General features: G+C 29.8%; 1 protein-coding gene across 9 annotated transcripts in view; it reads left to right on the top strand.

Annotated features, from left to right (window-relative positions):
- LOC142330182 (uncharacterized) overlaps window positions 1-14,112 on the top strand; it is a 235,961-nt gene that overhangs the window by 186,494 nt on the left and 35,355 nt on the right. The window contains exon 12 of one of the 9 annotated variants that reach the window (XM_075375295.1): window positions 6,177-6,331. The exons of the other annotated variants lie outside the window; for them this stretch is intronic. Coding sequence (XP_075231410.1) covers window positions 6,177-6,188 — 12 coding nt within the window. The 3' untranslated portion in view covers window positions 6,189-6,331. Of the gene's footprint in view, window positions 1-6,176; window positions 6,332-14,112 lie in introns of those variants that run through there. 9 annotated transcript variants of the gene reach the window in all.

The raw sequence follows: 14,112 nt of genomic DNA, 5'->3' as shown, positions 1-14,112 counted from the left end.
ACTAACAACAGAATGACTAAACTGTTGTTGAAAACAGCTGAAAATTGATTGATATAACTGAGTTACACAGTTGCCATCTGTTTACAACACATATACGGGTGGCAAATTCAAAACAGATCCTGCTTTAAAATCTTGCCTCGTATAAACTGAACTATTCTGTTCCTAGGGCCATATTACAACAGTTGACAAATGTAGAATATTATGCAGATGTCCACTGACGTCCAGATGAACCAAGCTTCAAATAAAGCTACAGTGTATACTTGAATGATTATGTATCAACATGGAATCAACAGACACAACTTAAATTCAACACACTTTTTAAACACATTCTAATATGTGTGTTATTTTTTTAAAAATCCCATTGCTGATTACCATAAACAAAAAATAGGATTTCTATTTTATTTCTCGTGATTTATTTAAATGAATTTTTTAACGATTGACCAAAGGTAGAAGTTTAAATTATCTTTATATTTCAAAAAATAATATTCTTATTTCTTTTATTTTTTTTAAATTAATTATTTAATTATGGAAATAAGTATAAAGCTTATGTTTTAATTGACAGAGCAATACTGGAGGATTGTATTAAATACTAATTTTCTGAAACGGTTAATTTTAAACTATTTCTGTAAAACTCCAAATATACATAATGATAAAAAATAAACATTTAATGTTTAAATTGAAAGAAAAATGGATTAAGTTAATGAACATTTTGATAATGTCCATTATGATAGTTTAGGGGCAATTAATAAAGTGCACAAGCAAAGGGATGACTATTTTAGGACTTCTTACTCAAGCTGAAACTTTTCAGTTGTAAATAATAATAATAATGTTGGGAAAAAATAGATCGAAGGTATCAAATGTCTAGTTTGAGCGCTTTAAAAAACAAGATGATGCAACAGCAGCAATAGAATGTAACTCACTGGTCAAACATACTCACTAGGAATGAAATGGTTTTTTTTAGAGTATTGCCATCAAATCTTTGGCCACACATGTTGATAAATGAATATAATGGATAATTTAATAATATATTTATTGTGTTTCTGGAGATTTATCCTTTTTTTAATGTTCTAATTTAGTCCAAATAAGCTATTTATGTAACAAACTAATCTACAGCAATATTTATTTTTTTCAGTCTATATGAAATAGTTTTAAATAGGAAATCTGGCAAAGTGGACACTTTTTGTTTCAATGTTTTATACTTTAAAAAGGTTTCTAACATTAATGTATAGTAATATTCCTGTTTCATTAGAAATTCAATACCATTCAAATTTTAATTATACTAAAATATGATATTTGGATTTAAAGAGTAATATTTATAACCGTTATAGATTTCTCTAGTTAAAATCATGTTGAGATTTACAGTCTATTCACTTGATTATTTTGTTTGGCCTAGGCTGAGTTAAATAACACCACCATGCGCCATCGTTATGTAAGCACATATTGATTCTTGTAAAAGATGAGGAAGTTCTGACTTTCATCTACAGAATGGTATATCTCTTTATGACTGCTTTTATTAGTGAAGTGCGTGTTCTGAGGAGTTTTATTGTTTTTAAACATAGAGAATAGATTTATTTATTTCTCCTTTTTATTAAGAAGAGGTTCCAGGTTCAAATAGCTTCAAATTTCTCACAACTACAAAATTTGTTTCAGCATCAAAAGAAAATTTGGATGACCCTTGTATGTAATAATGTGAACAAATTAATACTGTGCTCTAAAACCAAAATATAGCCTGGAAAATTTTACAAATGGATAGAACTGTGCAGAATATACCAACCTTCATGAAGTTCAGAGATATTTAACTTCCCGTTAACATAGTAAAATTGTGAATTAATTAAAATAAGTTTTTTTATGTTTTTCGATGTTAAATTGTAATATTAAGTTTTCTTGTGCATCAATTTTCACTGTTCCAAAAATTAAAATCTTTTATTCAGATGTTTTCTCAATAATAACGGATAATCATTTAAAGATTTAATTCATATTACTTGTATGTACTATGATAATTGTAAAGATGTTATAAATTATATCTAAACTATTCCTATTAAAAAATTATAGTGTAATTAAGGACAGTAAAATAAATAATAAACATAGCAATTTATATTAAAAAAATATTTAATTCAGGTGGGTGATAAGTAATGTGTAGTCGTATGCTGTTCTTTGTGCCAATGCCAGAAATCAAATGCACCCCTGATATTTCTGCTGATTTTAAACAGCGAATAATGATTGAATTAAAAGGAAAAAATGAACCCTGATGACATTGTCATTTAGAAGCAGTTTATGGTGATGAAACCATTGATCGAACTAATGTGAATAGATTAAAAAAACTTCAAATATACTCAGAGATGCCAGACATGTTTTGCTGAAAACAGAGTTTCTGGAAGTCGGCTGACCATGGATTCTGCATAGTTCATGGTTCATAGTCATTGAAACATCTGACGAGAAGATGTTTATTTTGTTTTAGAAAATCCACAGAGCCAATTATCTTGCTACATGATGATGCTTGGCTGCACACATTGTTCATTACAATGTCTTATAAAATTTAAATTGAAATGAAGTTAAGCGAGGCCCTTTTGAAGTTGAAATTCAAACCCGTTCCACACTCTTATTCACCAGATTTGGTACCCTAAAAATTTTCATTTCATACTTAATTTAAAGAGGAACCTGAAGGACATTTATTTCACTATGGGTATTGAAGCAAAGGAAACAGTGAAATTGTAGATCAAGGAACCAGCACTGGAATAATTTGTCAACAGATGAGAAAACTGTTTCACCATTGGGAGAAATGTATAGCTGTAAATTGAAACTTTGTTGAAAAGTAAAGTTAAGATCTTGTGAGAAAATGTAGTTTTATGCCTTTGTTTGATTTAAATATCTTTTTCATTTGTATGTTAAATCATTTTTTAGTTAAATTATGAGTTCCAAAAACAAAACTATTTATAAATAACAATTATATTATTAACATTTTTAAAAATAAAAACGTATATTTTATTTTTTTAGACTGGAATTACTAGAAAAGGATGGATGTACAACCACATTTGCATTTAGCAGCCCATGTTTTTAACCATCAAAAACAAAAAAGAAGAATCCTTTTTAAATTTTTTTCTGTCATCGGATTTAAACCTTTTAAAAATAAGTACTTTATAAAAGTTCAAACTGCAATTATAACCGTCCAGAAAATGTCAGAACTTGTTTACTTTACTCAATTACCATAAACAAGCAACTAAATACATACTTCTGTAACTTCATAACACATCATATAAAAGATCACACTCATTTGACTAATATCACAGTCATTTGATCATATTTGTGCCATCTCTGTATCAGATCGAGAATATCCCGAAAAACTCTTGTAAATAGGCTGAGCTTGTTAGCATTAAAATAGCACAAGGAGAGAAATCCTGACTAAAACAGTTTCTTTCCATAATTAGGCAACTTCCTCATTTACAGACCCTACTTTTCTACTGCTTGGCTTTAAAAAATAATATCTCTCTTTCTTTAAATCAGTCAGTTCATAGACTGAAACCAATAAAATTATTTATTTAATGTTCTTTTCATGGTTTCTCACTTTTGAAAAAGGTAAATCACTTTAGATGATAGTGCAGTGAAACAGTACCTTTTGACATTTACCTTGGCATTTGATTCAAATTCCAAGCCTAAGCTTGTGTCAGTAATCACTTCACTGTAATGAACATTGTTCATTGTTGAGCTTCTCTCCTGATAATATTTCAGTACTGGATCTTATAAATCCCCCCCCCCCCCCAAAACGGTTAATATCAATTTCCCTACTGATGGTTGACTTTTGAACTTTTTCCTGGTAGGTGATTGTGAATATTTCCTTCCACTCTATATTCTGTCATTTACTCTGTGGATCCAAATGTTAGATCCATGTTTTGTCTCTAGTGTTGGTTCTGTCCAAGGAAGTGTCAACTTCATTATCAAAGCAGGCCAAATTTTGTTTACATGTCCAAGCACAGTTGTTTTGGGACGACCTTGTTTGAATTTTATGAAAGTTAAATTTATTACGGATAGACGGACATCTGGCTCCTTCATATGTAACACTTGTACAATTGTTTTTTGATTTTTCAGTACACTCTTCGATACTTCATTTTGGTAAATCGCTGTTAGAATATAGTATTAAAATCCTTTGATAAATGGTGGCCCCTGATACACCTTTGGTCCATAAAATTTGTTCTTTTTTATAAAGGGAAAGTGGAGCAACTATGGTTAACAGTTGTGATAGTAGAACTTCATTATCGACTTGATTTTAAGCCTGAATGAATGTGAAAATGACAGAATTATATGTGCCATTGTGGATAATTATTGTTTCACCTTACAATTTTTTTGACTTTTTTCATTTCTAGTGTTATAAACCGTATTGACATAAGTTTTTAATAGCAACATATCTATTAAAATTCATTCACCGTCTTCATTTTCCTGTAACAGTTTGTTTGAGTGAAATGATTCCAAAACTACATTCCAAAAGCAGAATGCTTTTGGAATGTAGTGGTGGATCCACGTTTTGTTGTAGATCACAATACAATCCAAAAATGTGTCTCTCCTTTCTCAAAATAAGAAGCCACTGACAGAGGTCTTCTCTGGACATTTCTCTGTCTCTGTGAGAAGATATGGAATCCACCTCGCTAACACTTTGCTATATCCAATAGAGTCTGACAACATTATATTCATACCCCCAATATTTATGCCTACCTCTGATGCAATTTCATTGACAGTTATGCATAATTGACACTGGTCCACGAACAACACTCATGATTTCGGTCTCCATTGTATCACAGCCCTCTCTAAATTTTTTGCTCCAATCAAACATGTGAATTTTTGTAGCATCTCCGAACTGTGCCTGGAGTCGTCAAAATTTCAGAGGATTTGACACCTTTGTTGACAAGAAATCTGATTATAATTTGTTACACAATGGGTAGAGTTCTCCTGCTGACACGGGAATGTGACTTACAGATATGGCTGGCTGGTTGCCCTCTTCCACACATATCCATCTAACTACATGTAGCACACCACCACATACTCTGCTCTTCCTTAGCCCACACAGCAAAATTTCAGTTTATATTTGTATGACCCTTGTATGTAATAAAAATAAGTAATTTTTTTTTTAATTATAGTTTATAAAAATGAATTAATTAAAACAAGGGTAAAAAAAGGAAATAAAAAAAAAATTTATCAGTGAGAAAAATGACATGTCTTACTGTGAAAGAAAAAAGTATCAAACCATCTTGATTAGTTTCAGCTCAGTAGAAGACAGTATAATACTACCATTTGGATTGGAGTTTCTGGAAAATGCAGAATATCTGTTTTAAATTTAGGATATAGTTAGTTACCGTTATAACTTTTGTTAATGTGTTATCTGCTTTATATAAATTGACTTTTTTTTTTTCTTGAACATGGCATAACTAACTCAGATTTTACATGAAAGTTGGAGAAAGAAGCATTCTGCATCTGACTGACAAAAATGTGATTAAAAAAATTTCTTTCATTTTTACCCTTCATTCATAAAGACAATTGTTGCCATGTTTTTTATGACATGGTAAAATGTCATTTTGCATATTAAATTGAAACTCTTATTGTAAATTAGTGAATTCGTAGAAACTTCTTTAATTTTTTCATGAACTAAAATACATTTTAAAAAAATATTTTGTTATTGTAGACACATTTTATAAATAACAGTAGAGAACAAAAAGATTCCTTCAGTACTTCACTTTTCAAACTTATTTTTCTGTTTGATAAAATTAAAAATTTGTTATATCAAATTTAAAAAAATTTATATTAGCTATCATTTAAAAAAAAAAAATTCTAACTTGTCCATTGAGGTATGATTTATATCTAAAATGAAAATAGTTTATTTTTAAATTGATTAATAAGTATAATTTATGAATCACAACATGTTTGTTTCATTCTGTTAAAACAACATTATTTGTTATCATTATGATAAGCTATCGCATTTACTTGTTTTAGATAAACATAGAAACTAATTATTTTTATGCATTAATCAGTTGCTTTATTCTCATAGTATTCTAATGGGTGTGGTCATTTAAGTTATATGTATATATATTTTATTTAGAAAATTTTTTTTTACTGGGTAAAAGCTGTGTAAATCGTGGTTGTAAAATAATATTTTGTTTTGTTTTTTCTTTTCTTTCTTTTTTTTTTTTTAGCAAGTGATGTGAATATGTAGTTTTTTTTTAAAATAAACAGTATTTATCTTTAAACAACCTTCAGGATCAGCCATGGAACAACATCCAGGACCTTTTAGAGCAAATGAAGCCATGATTTATCCATCATATAGGGATATTGGTCAGTGTAATAAAACAGGAAGAAGAATAAATGAGTCAAATTTAAATCAACCTCAGTCAATTAGCACATCATTAGATGATAGTTTACGTGCACTTTTATGTGGAAAAATTCAAGGAATTGCCTGCGATAATGTGATTAAAACAGAAAATGAAGTTATAAAAAATGAATTAAGCGATATTAAAGACGATATGAAAGTGATATTGAATTTATTGATGTCCAGTATTAAATTAGGTGATAAAAATAATTCGGCGATTAAAGCGAGTCATGAGGATATTGTTAAAAAAATTTCTAGAGAAAATGATTTATTAAAAGCTGAGGTCACTCGATTAAAAAAAACTGCAATAGAAACAGAAAATAAATTACTGAATATTCATAAATATTTTGATAATGCTCTAGGTAATTTAAATTATAATATACAGAAGTGTTTAAAATCTATAAATGATTGTAATTTTATAACAAAATTTTTATTTTTGGAAATTAATAAATTTAAATCTGAAAATGTTCTACGTGTGAATAAGAATAATTTTGATGAAGATAATGATAAACATGATGATCATACTCAGATTTTGAATAAAAATAATGGTGACTTGGAAGATATTTTATACTTTTTTGTAAATTTAATTATTCCGCATGAACCTGATAAAGATGATGTTCAAATTTGCTGTAAATCAAAAAATATTGTTATCAGATTTAAAGAAAAAGAAATGTTTGATAATTGGATTAAATCAGCAAGAGATAGAAAGGTAAAATATTGATTTATTTAACCAGAGAGTTATATAATTGTAAAAAAGAATAATGCAAATGATTTTGACTTGCCTATTGACTAATTATTATTAGTTTTTCTATTTTGTTTTGTTATATGATCGGATTCTAAGATCATTTCATAGTATACATTATTATTAACAGCTATTATTATTATTATTATTATTATATTTAACAGCTATGATAATACCACTCTTTTTATTATGCAAAAAAATTTACTTAGTTTTTTGTATTTTTTTTTTTGCATTAATAATTAGTTTTTAGTTTTATGGTGAAATTTATATATCTTCCATCTTTGATCGTTGATCAAAGGTAATATAGTAAGAGAGATACAATTATGAACTATTTTAACATTGAATAGCTTTTTAATTTTATTGTTATTTCTTTTAAGGATAATTTTCAATAATCCACCTTAGGGTGGTTACTGAACCATTGTAAGTGAATTTTTTCCAAGGTGATGAAAAAATTAAGATGATTTAAAAATGCAATTCAGTAAATAAAAAAAGCTAAATTGATGTTGCGTAATTAACTTAATATCATTGCATAAATAAAGTAAATTCAACCTTCTAAAAATCACAAAATTTGTAACAACAGCAGATCATTCCAGATAACTTCTGTTTACAGATGATTCCACTAATGGAGTGGAGTTGTATGTAATTACAAATTTTGTGGTTTTAGAGGATTTATGTTTACTAAATTTTTAAGTTTTTGTTTCTTTTTTGTTATTCATTGATATAATTACAGAATTATGTATCGATTGATGATATGCAGGATCCCGTTGGATATTTTTCTGTATGTGTGTGAATGGTGTAATGGAGAGTTCTCACACTCCCTTGTTCATGTGTGTTGCTTGCTCTGTTAGGTTTGTGAAGTGGACATGGCGTGTCAATCTAATACAATAAAGATATCGTAATTTTTAGTTACATTCAAACTGTGACATTTTATTATACAGTTCACTTAACCATTTCATAACCAGCATACACCCGTGATAGTCGACTATTGGTATTAGTTATTTTTGTAGGTTTTTCTGTTACTGTGTAGTGGTTAAGTTGTTTTTTGGATTTAATTAACACAGTGGTCAGTATGTTGATGTGTATTATACGAGTGTTATTTTTTTTCATGGCCCGATCGGTCACGAAATTAAAACCACAGTGAAAATAAAAAATTTTTTATTTGTAACAAGTACTTATATAGTTACGCTATTTTTCTACATAGCGCCCCTCCGATTTAAACATTTGTCGTAGCGTGGTACCAACTTTCCAATACCCTCGTCATAGAACGGAGCTGCCTGTGTTTTCAGCCATGTTTCTACGCCGGTCTGCAGCTCGATGTCTGTGCCAAAATGTTGCCCTCCTAGCCAGCGGATCATGTGAACAAAGATGTGAAAGTCGGATGGAGCAAGTCCGGGCTGTATGGTGGGTGATCAAACACTTCCTGACGAAAACGCTGCAGGAGCTTCTTTGTTACAGCTGCAGTGTGCGGCCGAGCATTGTCATGAAGAAAGACAATGCCTGATGACAACATTCCTCTCCGCTTATTCTGAATTGCCCTTTGTAGATGTTGAAGAGTCACGCAGTATGAGGCTGCAGTGATGGTTGTGCCACGTTCCATGAATTCCACCAAGAAAACTCAATTCCGGTCCCAGAACACAGTAGCCATACACTTTCTGTTGGAGAAGGTTCGCTTGAACTTCTTCGGTTTACTGGGAGAATGAGATTGCATCCACTGTTTGGATTGTTGTTTTGTTTCTTCAGTTTCGAAATGGACCCGTGTCTCATCCCCTGTAACAATTTTGCTCAAAAACTCTTCTCCTTCATTGTGGTTGCGCTGGAGAAACGTTAGGGAGGCGTCTATTCTCATTGTTTTATGATGGTCGGACAGCATCTTGGGAACCCATCTCTCACACAGTTTGCAGTACTGAAGTCTCACAATGGTGTAGAGAGCTGACCTTGAAATTTCAGGAAACAAATCACTCAATACAGAAATTGTGAACCAATGATTTTCTCGAATTGCCTCATCCACTCGCCGCTTCCTTCCCTGACCGCCTGCATCATGAACATCTGTACATCCTGCTTTAAAGTTCCTGCACCATTGTTGCACTTTGCTGTCACTCATTGAAGTTTCACCATACACATTACTTATTCGTCTATGAATTTCAGCTGCATTACACCCCTCAGCCTGAAGAAATCGAATTACTGCATGCACTTCACACTTGGCAGGAGATGCTATTGTTGTAGACATGTTTACGTGCTAGCTTTGTGTTTAGAACTAAACGAAGTGACACGGCGTGATTGAAGGCCATACTAGAGATGCTGTGCAAAGGTTCATCCGATTTTTGCACGGGTTTTTATTTCGCGATCGATCGGACCTTGAAAAAAAATACGCTTGTATATACATATAGTTTTTTAAAAGTTCAGTATTGTTAGCCAATTTGTGGCATATACTACAATAAAATTCCAAGTATTAGCAACTTCAAGCTGACACCAATTTTTTAGCCAATGTACAATTAAGTGATTAGAAAAATTTCTGTTATCTGATTTTTTTTATAATTTACTATTAACATAAGACCATTTTTTGAGCAAATGCAATACTTTACTTACTTTTTTAAGTAAATAAATTACTTTTTTGTGATTACACAAATTCTTTCCAGAGATACTTGAATTAAGTATTTGTTATAACTTTTTCTTAGAATGTACTTTTTCTTTTAAATGTAGCTTTTCTACTTCCCTGACTGTACCTCTGTTGCTGCTGCTGCTGTAGTTAAAAGGAAAAAAGTATATCGATCAGACAAAATTTTGGATATCAGGGATTTTTATGAATGTTTCAAAAACTTCTTATTCCAAAAAAAGTTTTAGAAATATACACAGTTATATGTATTGACATTGACCTGTATTTTGATTAATTGCCACAAATTCCATTTGGGAATTGGTAGCATTAAATTTTGGGCAAAATTAAAAAAGGGAAAGGGCTAACACTTTCATCGCTTTTAATTTTTTACTTTTTTGTTTAGTGGTCATTGAGAATTAAGCTTAGGATGATAGTACTTATTTAGTTAATTAAAATCCCAAAGTTTTAAGTGGATAGGGAATATTCAACATTATTTGTGAACAGTTTTTTCCTTATCTTGAAAATCTGTTGACAATGTTGAAATTTGACTATACATATCCTAGCTTTGGCCTGATTTTCAACACCATCAGATAAGAAGCATATTTCCTTTTAGTAAACTATTTGTTTTCTTTGCATCAAATTTAGCCGAATTTTGAAGTAAATTACTCCACTCAAAAACTTTTAACCCCCTTCTCTTAAGAAAAGTTGCTAAATGGGACTCGTATTAAAAATTTTTACTTTAACTATTTTTCATTTTAAAAATCCAGTTGTGTCTATCATTAATATAGATAATAAAGGAATTTTTTTTACAAAAGTAGGTTTTTTATGGAATCTGATTTACGAATTTTTATAATTTCTGAATCCATATCTGTTTAAGTCAGGGCTGTTATTAAAAATGTGGTATGAAGTAACTGTCAAGCAAAGTGATCAAACAGGACATACATTTTTTTTTTACAAAAAGTTTTGATTTTTTTTAGCAATTATGCTTCAAATGCAGTATAAGTTTAATAAAAACATCATATAGTCAAGGGAATCAGCCAGATCCAAAACATTTACCAAAAATTTTTTTTTCTCAGTTTTACATTTTACTGCATAATTTTTAGATAAAAATGTCAAATGATAGAGGAAATCTAATTGGACCTAATTTTTTGTTACTAATCTTTTTATAAATTTTTTTTTTTTTGTAATTGTGCTCTAAATATTGCTTAAGTCATTCATACAGTGGAACTCCAATTACCCAGATTGACTGAATTTTGAGTGGCAAGGCTGAATCCAGATAAACAAAAATATGGATGATTTGAAAATTAAAAAAGGTTTATCATACATCCAACTTAACTTGTGATTTCTGGCCTTTCCCAAAATTAAAAACTGCACTAAAATGAACCTCTGATAACCAGCGTAATATAATAAAAAAAAAAGCTTTATTCCAGAAAATAAATTCCAGGCCTGCTTTCAGAAACAGGAATATATTCTAGGAATTAAGTTGTTGCACTTTGTATCAAATAGCATTCATTGAACAGTTGCAGTTTATAGGGAATGGTGGTAATTACTGTATAATATCTGACAAGAATAAGGAACAAAAACGTACAGCGTTTTAAACCGTTAGGGTTATTTTGCGGCCATCAAAAAGAAAAGTGAGTCTGCATCCTGGTGTCGGTCCACAGGCAGTAGTCCCTTAACCCCTTAACTACATTGCACAGAGTTATCCTCAGAATGGATCTAATGAGGTCAGGCCTACACCCACAGAACCAGACATTATGAAGAAAGAACTAAGGGTAAGGGAAATGGTTGTTTGATGAGAAAGCAACCGCCCTGATGGACAGTCATCTGTCGTAAATTCATCTGTTGGGAGAATGTGAAGTGTCTTTTCATACAGTCAGGAGTAATATGTTTACTGATCAGTTCACTTTTTTTTTTTTGTTATAAATAAAAAATTATTTTTCTCCAGAAAAGTTAATCATTAGAAACCTCTTGTATACCAGTAGCTTGCAGAATTTATATCTAAATTAAACCAATAGGATTTTTAATCGTTGATATCAACTGATTAATTGTGAAAGTGACAATACAATAAACTATTACAAGTAAACAAAAATTGCTTATCAGTGATTGAAAACAGAGTGGTTTCTCTGCATATTTGTTCAAAACATTGGAATTTCATCTTGGGTAAAATTTATTTTCCAGATTTTTTTGCTGATTTTATAATCAAAAAAAAATTATATTTAGAATGTATTTAAAATAAGTTTAGTAATATTAATAAAATCAATATGGTTATAATAAAAATATTTACATGTAACACAAGACAAGTAATTTATGTTGTTGCCTATAATCATGTAATGATTCTAAAATCAGTCTGGTAGTATAATCTGCTGTTACAGCTTCATATCCTTTCTTTTTCTGATTTCAGTTTAAAATATACTTTTAGTAGATTTTGTTTCACATAGGCAGTATTTTGTTAAATTTCATTAGAATTTTTAGTGTTATTCAAGTGACTGTGTTCTATGTTTCTCTCAATAATTTGTTCAAAAGCTTGAAAATAGAATAAACATTAGGTTACTTAATTTATAAGTCTTAAAAAGTTATCTGTATGAAATGATATATAGTTGTTTAAAAAAAGAAGAAACTAATTCTGTAGATAATGTGACAATATCTACAGATAATAATCTGTGCATAAGAGTTGTAGCACAGCGTTTTCACTGAGATTTTACATTCCCAGAACTTGAAACCATCAGATTTCATTTTCTGAATTTTGTATTTGAAATTATGAAGATGATAAATATTATTTAATAATTATATATATATACTCTTATACTCTATGCTACCTATTACGCTATCTGTAGTACATATTATTTGATAATGATAATAATAATAATGAAAAATGAGTAAAATGTAATTCTAGATTTCAGAAGAATGATCTGATGATATTGACTCCAAAAATTTATTTTTTGTATTTAAATATTTTATATTATTCTGTAGAATTACAATTTTACTTAGATTTTTAATTTTATTTTATAAATTGCAGCATACTTTTTTTAATAAATTTTGTAAAAATTAGATACAGTTGTAGGAATAAAGACCGTAACCAGTTTGGTATTTAGTCATTGTAAAGTTTCTCATTGCTGACGTGGTTCCTAAGTTTGTTCTTTTATGTATTTTTCAAGTTTCTTTCGGGATTATTATCATTTGAGTGTATTGGCTTAATTCTGTTCACATTTAGAGACATTATCTTCAATTTAGCATCAAAGAAAGAAACTGCCTGCTTGAAGGTTGATGGTTGCACTGCCCGTAAAAAATCTCCCATAATGGGAAATTATGTGAGATCCCCTTGTCTTAGAAATTGCACGAAATTTCTTGTTAAATGATTGTTGAAACCGAATAGGTGAATTTTTAAACTTTGATATCAGTTTTATAAAATCAGATGTGATCTGCATGCAAGTGGTTTGATTACTGTCCCACTATTATTGGCTTTGTCAAAAATGCATAGGCTTACGATTCCAGTATTAGAATATGCTCATTGAACAGTTATTGTCCTCTTTGAAGTGTTTATCGGTAAAGTTCTCACTATTAAGTTTTGGACCATTTTGTTTATTTATATGCTCAGGAATTTGCACTTAATTCATCACTCGAAAGAACAACATTGAATTCTGTGTTTACAGGAATGGCCTTAAATGATTCTGCTTGGGATAACCAACCATTTTCACTTAATTCTTACAAAACCATTATTTTGCATAGATAAAATTAACTAAAAAATTTTACTATTTGTAAAATTCATTTATTAGAAATTTCAAATTCAGAAACCCCTTTGTAGTCAAATTGTGTGCAGAGCTCATTAATGACTAACCAGATGGCTTTAATGTCTTCAAGTGCTTCTTACACTAAGAACCACTAAAAATTATCTGTATTTATTCTTTAGATTATTTCTCTAATTCTAGAAATATTTAACTATATCAATATTGTATCACAGATGTCAGCAGAACTACGTCATATCGTACGCACCAATATACGTACAATGTGACTGCAGCTTGACTGTACCCCACATCCTTGTGGATTGTATATGTTATGTGGCCTTACATCGTAAATTTAAATTACTGAGGAACATTCACCACATCCTAAGCAATGATAAGAATGTATTAGACAACGTATTGTTACTTCTAAGAAGTATCAATATACTTCATAAAATTTTAATGTTAACCAATTAAAAATTTTGATTTTTTTTTTATTACGTTATTCATGCTGTATGTTTCTCCTATTGGTTATGTTTCTTTTATTATTTTAATGTTAATCTTATCAGTTATAATCTTATTTATTAATATTTTTGATATCAGTGAAAGGGCTTTTTTTTTGTTATACTTTTCTCACTGGCAATGATAACACAAAAGCGTGTTTTTGCCCCAAAAAAAAACAAAGTATTGTATCTGTACTGGGAATATG

The sequence above is a fragment of the Lycorma delicatula genome, chromosome 9, assembly GCF_047948215.1.
Source record: "Lycorma delicatula isolate Av1 chromosome 9, ASM4794821v1, whole genome shotgun sequence".
NCBI classification, from domain to species: Eukaryota; Metazoa; Arthropoda; class Insecta; order Hemiptera; family Fulgoridae; genus Lycorma; species Lycorma delicatula.
Note: the sequence above shows the minus strand (reverse complement) of the source record. Positions and strands in the feature narration are given on the sequence as shown.